Raw genomic sequence first — 8,768 nt, forward strand, 5'->3', positions numbered from 1 at the left:
AAATAGGTAAAACACAGACTGCAGGAAATGTAGAGAAATATTCTACATACTACTCATCCAGGAAACGTTTGGTTTGGTTCCAACCAAACCAACTCTGTTTTAACATGTTTTCCCACCTAGAAAAGACCAGACCAGACCAGGTGCCCCCGGCCCCATTAACAACATTCTGTTACCAGACCCCTCAGAAGGCCCGTGTCCATTTTCTGATGAGTCACAACTGTTTTGGAGGCACAAAGGGGAGACCTGCACAACATTAGGAAGGAGGACATAATGTTATGCCGGATTGGTGTGTGTTGTCACAGCAGATTTGCTAGAGTAGGGAAAGCAAGGAATTAATGATGGCACTGTTCCATTAAGCGTCACTAAGCCATGACATTAGACCTCTGCTAAGTGGAACACAGAAATCAATAATACACCTGTGCTCTATCGCGGCAGGTTAAGAAGTCTGCTGTGTGCCAAGTCACTGTGCTGAGAAAAAACCTGAAGGATAAAGTTTCTTATTTCAAAACAATACACATACAAAAAAATACTGCAGGTACCATAAAAAACACATAACTGAAAGTCAAATTTGCAAAATTTAGGATATTTATATGGTGCCTTTTACTTTTGGCGTATTTTTTCCCCTCTTTTTAATTTAAGTAAGTTTTTAAACTCTGAAATTAACATGAGAACGCTGTATTGATAGGGCGCCCTCTAACTGACACACTGCTGTTGAGGAACAATGCCCCCCTTTTTTAACGGAGCAAACATCCGGAAGTGAGTCCTCTAAGAAGAAGAAGATGCGTGCAATAAATGTCACATAATGTCATGAATATATTCAAGGGTTAACGCTGGGAACGATCCTTGTTCCGCTGCAGGATTGACCGACTCAGCCTAAAAGATTAAACAACACGGGATCATTTAAAAATCAATGTCCGATAGAGTGAAAAGACACCATTTCCCATGTTTCCACTCGCTTCCCTTATCCCCAGCGAAGAAACGCCTGATTTAAGTGAACTGTCAGAAGGAAGGCTGGCTTTAAAACTCACAATAACACCTAAAACTTTCTGCGCGCTTCGATCTGAAAGTTGCGCAGCAGCAAACTTTCCGCAAACGCGCAGAGAGTCTGCTCGTTAGGACATTCTTCGGGGGATTGCAAAAGGCGGAGGGGGGGTTTACAAAGATTAGTGTCTTTATGCTTTTTCACGTGAAAGAGCCTTTATAAGGAGTCGTTTTGCTGGAGACTGGCCGTTAGTTACGCCGCAGCAAAAACAAAACAAAACAAAACAAATTAACTCGCGCAAAGTTGATTTTGAGCATTTTCAAACATGGCAGCGTATACGTTACCGGAGGGATTCACGGAATTTGATATGTTTACATTCGGGACGGCGCTTCTGGTTGGGGGTGAGTGCACAGAGCCACACAAAGACACAGCTGCAAGAATTAAAGGGATAGTTCACTCTGTTTTCCAACTTGTGCTGCCATGTATACATTTATTTTGTATCTTTTCACACCATAATTCTTTAAAAAAAATGAACAGTTGTGTGTTCCAACTTTGCTCCAGTTTTAAATGTAATATGTTTGCACATTTAAAGTCAAATACTTTAGGATAAAATCAGGGGCACATCCAGAGAGTGGTTAAACGTGACACCTGCAAAGGTAAAAACGCCCTTTCTCGTTTTCTTCTTCAGGGATGCTCGGGTTCTTCCTCAACGCCATCAGCATCGTGTCCTTCATCAGAGTGAAGGAGATGCGAAATCCCAGCAACTTTTTTGTGTTCAACCTCGCCCTGGCCGACATCAGTTTGAATATTAACGGACTCACAGCGGCCTATGCGAGCTACCTCAGGTACAGTATCACACATGTACTTGTTTCTTTACTAAATCCTTCAGCAAGCTCCAAAAACAAAGAGAGAGGTACAGTATTATGTTATCCGGCACATTACAAATAAGCCTCTGACTTCTGTAATCCAATCATCTCCTCAATCCACTTTATTCATTGTGAAACATTTCATAAGCAAATCTGCTGGAAGTTACAAAACAAAAATCGCTATTGTTCCTTCTTTACAACTTCATTGACTTTTCTTTAACCTGTCTTCTCATGAGAAAGAAGTTTTTTTTTGAGAACAGCAGAGAAAACAGAAAAAGTGTTTTTTACTTATTTTATTTTTTTTGGCCGCTCATTTCTATCAGTGTAAGTTTGTGTGTTTTATGCAGAACTTTTCCAAATCGTCTGTATTTCCATTGAAAGGAGGATTACGCTGCATTAGTCTGTATTAATTGTAGCTGGGTGTAGCTAATAAGCAGCGAACCCAGTGTAGTTCATTGAGTTGTTCTCAACAACAGGGCTGTATTAACCCACTAAAGGGGGCCAAGGAAACCAAACCATTTTGCTGCCATAGTAGAACAATGTTTTTTTTTTATTTTATTTTACTTATAACCAACGTTCTTCTGCATAGTGGAGTGTGACTGAGGTTCGTTATATACTCTAGGGTTTGGCCGTTTGGTCAGGAAGGTTGCTCCTATCACGCTTTCCAGGGGATGATCGCCGTTCTGGCCTCCATCAGCTTCATGGCTGCAATCGCTTGGGACAGATATCACCAGTACTGCACCAGTGAGTACAGTAAAAAAAAAAAAAAAGTCAAGTCATAGCGTTGGTAAAGATTTTTAAATTTTTAGAATATTTTGCATTGTGGGGCAATACTTTGCACTCAACTCTATCAGTTTATGGTGTTTTATATGTAATAAAGCTTAATCAAATCTGTTCTTACATTCAAACTCTGTTATATGTGGCTTTGATCTGTAGGACAGAAGCTTTTCTGGAGCACGGCCGTGACAATGAGCTGCATCATCTGGATTCTCTCTATCTTCTGGGCCGCTGTTCCTCTCATGGGATGGGGCGTCTATGACTTTGAGCCTATGAGGACATGCTGCACTCTGGACTACACCAGAGGGGACAGGTAGACTTATATAAATGTATGGATGATGCTACCGCTGGAATCCGCTGAAATCCAAGCATGGGAAAATTTTCTGTTTGTCGTTATTGAATATATTACGAAGTGTCTAGGAGATTTTCTCAGCAACAGCAGGTAAATGTTGCATTTTCACAACTATTAATGATTTTTTTTTTTTTCACACCTAACAGGGACTACATCACCTACATGCTAACACTGGTGGTGGTCTACCTGACGTTCCCATCTATCACCATGCTGTCATGTTATGATTCCATCAACAAACATTTCAAGAAGATTCACAACTACAGGGTAAGGCTTTAGCTGCTACACAACATTGCACAACATCCTTTGTATTTGCTCTTTTTTCAGAAACAATCCTCTAAAACCAAAGTAACACAACAGAAAGTGAAAAAAAAAAGGCTATTTGAGGCTAGTTCCAAGTGCTCCATAAACCTCCATACACATGTTTACGGTCTTCATAGCTATTTTCCCATTTATAACAACTACGTGTTGTATATTTTAATATAACTAATCGGAAGTTAAATATTGCTAGCTTCCCGCCCACTTCAGCTCTACTCACGCTCAACCTCTTTGAGCTCAGATTCTAAGCAGCTCAAGAAACCCTTGGCTTCATCTTTCTGCTGGTCACACTAAAACAAACAAAAAAAGGAATTAATTCCAAATTCAGAGATGATGAATTCATGGCAACCTGGGTTACATCCATAACTTTACACCAACTCCAGGTTGATGCAGCTTTCTCTGACAAGTTATGGCAAACAAACCATTGCAGGTTGATGCAAAACAAATTTAAACATTGTTATATTGTGAAATATAGAGATATTTACCAGCTACTATCGTCAAAATCCACTATGAAGCTGTGACACAGTGAACTTTTATTTTCTAGTTTAACACCAGCATGCCCCTGAGGGTAATGCTGATGTGCTGGGGTCCCTACGTCCTCATGTGTATCTACGCCTGCTTTGAGAACGTGAAGATCATCTCTCCAAAGCTGAGGATGGTGAGTGCCCATTTTGTCATTGTTTTTTTATTTAGTCCAAAGAATAATTGGAAGTTTATTGCAACTTTGGTCTTACTTTTGTAGTTTTGGGGAAAGTTAGCACATTGCTAAAGCTAAACAGAACTCTAGTTCCATCATGGTTTGACCTACTCTAGTTCTCAGAGTTTGCATGAACATCTTGGCTCCGGTCAGACTTCTTCTTGACTTTACTTCTTCTTGTGTCTTACCTTGTGTGAAGTTTATCACCAGAATATCACCTTGTTCTTGTGTGGGCAGTTACTATACAAAAAGTCGCAATAAATCCCACCTCTGTCCTTTAAGTACACCAAATAAAGTGATGGAATTGCTTCCTCTTGTAGCTGCTTCCGGTCATTGCAAAGACGAATCCCATCTTCAACGCCCTCCTCTACTCGTTTGGAAATGAGTTCTACCGAGGCGGCGTTTGGCACTTCCTCACCGGACAGAAGATCGTCGAACCAGTTATCAAGAAGAAGTAAAGACAAAAAAAAAACTCAGAGGACATCATCTGCTCTTGTGATACATTCCCCGTCCTGACGTACTACAGTAAACATGCCTGAATCACATAGGTGCCTGTACAGTTGTATAATTTTCATACCATTTACTCGGATTGTGTTTTTCCCTGGATTCATGTAAATCTGTAAATTGTGCTGCAGGTAATTTACCCATCTCAACATTAACTTTATTTGCTCCTCCGTCCACATCTAACACTCACTCAATAAACACAGATGTTGCTGCTCTTCTGCTGTACATCTGTTTGTAAATCTCCGTCTGCGAGCAAGAACCTGGCGCCCTTTCACGACATGGGATTCATTAAACAGATTAATCAGTTGTGTTTCTTTTTAGTGTACTCATAGAAAAAAAAAAAAAAGAAGAAACTACTTCATTGTCATTGTGTGCATAATACAATAAACTTTAACAATACCCAATATAGAGGTGCTTTTAAGAAGAATTAAATACAAACATACATAAAACAATATAATAAAAGATGCAGTCACGAACAATCTGATTCACAGATCATAATTAAAAAAGCTTATTTTTGGACACGGAGGTTGACTGAGGTAGTGGGCGTCTGCAGTGTCATGGAGCGACTCTCATAACACAGCAACGGTTGTGCTGACCAGGAGAGTTGTGCGTTCCCAGAAACTTAAAGCCGTGAACCTTTATCCACACAGCCTCCTCCATTGGTGAGGATGTGTGGGAGTTCAGCTTTGTGCTTCCTGAAGTTCAGAATGATCTCTCGGGTTTTATTCGTTGACGCTGAGGTGATGTAACCTCTGTATTTAGCAAAGAAGCAGTTGCTGTGCTATGGCTGCATTACGTAATTGTGTTACCACGGAGGCAAAGTGAAGGAGGTAGCTAATTATCTAAATGCATGCGCTGATAAATAAATATAAGCAGTAGTTTAAATATTACCAGCAAAAGGTTATGGCATATTCATCTCCAATGCACTTTTTATTGATTTTTTTTTTTTTAGCATTTTAAATAAAGAGACGTTTCCACTCAGAGAGACTCCAAAGGTGCCACGTTTATGAAAGCTGTTACAGCATCGGTGTCGGAGAAGCGCTGTTGTCTCCGAGCAAGTAAACGTATCCACTCCAGAAATAATCCGCAGCAAGACAAAATCTGTGTCACAGTAACCCCGGAGAGTGATGCTCTTGCCAGCAGGCCAGAACATCAGCAGGTGAAATCCTTTCGCCGTCAATGGCAGCCAGCGTCTTAACAGGGGAAGAGTCAGACCTAATGAACAGTCACGCAGTGTCAGAGTCCTGAAATAGCACCGTGGACTATTAGATGTGTGAAACGCAGTGTTTAACTGTTGCTCTACAGCGTTAACAGGAAGTCACAGCAGTGATATGGTTTCTCTTATGGGGAAATTACTTGATATGATATGAGGCAAATGATTAATTAGCCAGAAGCAGCTACATCTTTAGTGGCTTTGTTTTTAATAATACGTAGGCAGAGATGGAAGACTTGACAAAACTCAGTGTTGGTTTTGCTCATCCAGAATCAAAGCAACACTGGAAACAGACTATAAAGCATGATTTCCTTTAAGCTAGTGATGCTAGCATCAGTCAGTCTAACGCAGAAATGTTTTAACAATTATTGGGTAAACAATCATAGCCCATAACGAATATATACCGCTGTCTTTATAGATTTTATGGATGTTCATGTTCTACCCAGCCTTTATTTTAATCCTTTCTGATAATTATTTATTAGCATCACCAGTTCAACACATTAATTAGCCCAATTACTGCTAAAATATTCCCATTCACTTCACCCGTGCTGTCTGAACTAATGCTAATTAACAAATGCTAGCATGCTAACACCCCCAACCGAAACGTCAGGCCCACGTAGCATTAGCATGTTAGCACTGTCATTCTGATTTGAGTTTGTAAATGTTGTGTATTACTATGAAGGAAAGTTGAAGTGGGGAGAAAGTTAATACCCTAATCAGAAAGCCTCGGGAAAAGTGTTACGCAGACGACTCCTTAGCTCATTAGGCAGTATTAAATGTTGAGAATAATCTTCCTCAAAACTCCACTGCTCCCCATCTACCGGGCACGGTCAAGGCTTTTCTCGGGAAACGCTGAAGAACCCGACAGATTAGCTTTGAATTCTTGGAAGCCCTTTGACACATGGCTGATTACAACACAGCGTGTGTGAGTGTGTGTGTGTGTGTGTGTGTGCGTGGACTAGTGATCTAAATTAGTCTCAGCCAGTGATAGAAGCAGTAGCAACAGAAAAAAGCTTGTGGGAGGAATGGGGACGGCTTGTCTTAGACAGATATAACCTCACTTAGCTTTGCTGTCACACAAATAAGTAATCTGACCAAGAAGCTTTTTATTCGGCACAGTCAGAATTTAGACGACACACACACGATGTGAGGAGAAGGGTCTCCCTGGTGCCTCCACAACTGGTGTGAGTGAGTTTCTGGGGTGGAGGGTAGGTGGGTGGTACATATTCAATTCATCTATCAGTGGTTATAATGTTGTGGCTGATTGGTTGAAGCTTACACAGATACACAGTCTGATCAGGCAGCTGACTTAAATAATAATAATAATACTAAAAAAGGATTGTCGGTGGTTTTAATGTTGTGGCTGATCATTGGATATATATAAAAAAAAAATTATGCAGCACAAACAGAAGCCACATGGGATCCCACATGGGACATGTTCAGAGGGATTTAATCCATCACAGCCAGATTCTGACCTTAAGAGCACCAGGACGCCAGGGTGGGATCCTGAAATAGTGAGGTGACGAGTTCCCACGGTGCAACGCCACACCCCACCACACCCCACCACACAACAGCAGCTGACATCAGGAACATCAGAGTGTCCCCGTGCATCCCACCAACTCAAGTCATTTCAGCGCAAGTTTATCAGTAAAACTGTCAAAATAAAAGTAATAAGAATATTTAGAGGAACCATTTCTGAGGCTCCAGCTGCCACGTCAGAGTGTATATCTTTGTAAGTCCCTACAGTGATCAGCCACAATATTATAACCCTGACAGGTGAACTCAATAACTTTGACCATCTTGCTATACTCTTGCGATACCTGGCATGCATGTGGACTGAAACACTGTTGCAGACTTGGCACCTCTGCCCAAAACATGAAAAAAAATAGCCCTAAAGGTTGACATCACCTCCAAACTCCAAGCAGATCCCAAAGTACTTTTAACTCTGCAGGATGTGCACTACTAACATCCTGGTGCAAGACCCTATGGGACACCCTGAGAAGGCTTGTTGAATGGATGTGGATCAGTGTAGCTCAAATATAGAGATATAACCCATAAATCCTAAACAATAACGCCACCTAAAATAGGGATTATGGTTGAAAAGCGTTCAGTTTGTTAGAGTGTGCAAGTTCAGCTGCTGAGTAACTAAGATCGTCTGAGGGAATGCACTGTTTGTATGACGTCTGAAATAACAGAAGAACCCTGTACCGGCCCATCAAGTGTGGTTCTGAATGCTTCAATTGAACAATGCTTAAATAATACTGGTGCTGTTTTCTTGTGTAAAAGACAATCCAGTTCAAAGGTGAAAATCTCTCATCAGGGACACGAAACAAAGGTCACAGTAAATGCGTCATTAATCATTACACAATGGAGTCCACAGGTCAGATTATACCAGGGGGAGGAAGGAGACATGTCCCGTGATAAATAAACAAGATCTGAGGCTTTGCTGCTTTGTTACAGAATACTGCGTGTGTGTAAGGTCATTGAGATGTGTCATATTTCCAGATTATTCTGTCAGGAAACATCTCTGTCCCGCTGTGTCCAGATAAGAGGCGAAAATGTTAAAATCCTTAATTCAACCTGGAGTTTGATGTTGAGTTTAATGCCAATGCTGCTGCATCTGCACGGAGCGAGTTGCCGGAGATTATCCACGGAGTCCCACGAGTGCACGGTCGCTGACATGACATCTGCGTTTTTTAAAAAAAATAAAACTCCGGCAATATCAAAAAGCATTTATGTAAATGGTTGCTGCATGCAGTGCCAAGCCTCTCACATTAGTGAAATTGGTTAGTTATTTCATGTGGTGTGTTAATCCGTGCTGCTGTTATTGCTTCAGATAATCCACTGAACGCACTGCACTGTCTGCTGATAACGTCGTCCAATCCACTGTGTTGAAATCCAGAAACATCTGAGGCAAGTCAAGTTCACTAGAGAAAATAGATTAAATAGGTAAAAGGTGTCATGGTTTGATTGTCTTGACTTTTTTTGTTTGTTTGTTTAAATAAAATCTTTTTGAATAACCAAACTTTAATCAAATTTTATTTCTGAAAAGGCTAAAAGAG

The 8,768-nt window shown here is 40.8% G+C and overlaps 1 protein-coding gene across 1 annotated transcript; it reads left to right on the forward strand.

Annotated features, from left to right (window-relative positions):
• Positions 1-1,000: 1,000 nt before the first annotated feature.
• On the forward strand, positions 1,001-4,708 carry rgrb (retinal G protein coupled receptor b). The gene is made up of 7 exons (XM_047608142.1): positions 1,001-1,383; positions 1,671-1,827; positions 2,471-2,592; positions 2,785-2,938; positions 3,124-3,241; positions 3,837-3,950; positions 4,310-4,708. The coding sequence occupies exons 1-7, from the start codon at positions 1,308-1,310 to the stop codon at positions 4,445-4,447; spliced, it is 879 nt and encodes a 292-aa protein (XP_047464098.1). The 5' UTR covers positions 1,001-1,307; the 3' UTR covers positions 4,448-4,708.
• Positions 4,709-8,768: the final 4,060 nt, after the last annotated feature.

Source organism: Mugil cephalus, chromosome 16, assembly GCF_022458985.1.
Source record: "Mugil cephalus isolate CIBA_MC_2020 chromosome 16, CIBA_Mcephalus_1.1, whole genome shotgun sequence".
Taxonomy (NCBI): Eukaryota; Metazoa; Chordata; class Actinopteri; order Mugiliformes; family Mugilidae; genus Mugil; species Mugil cephalus.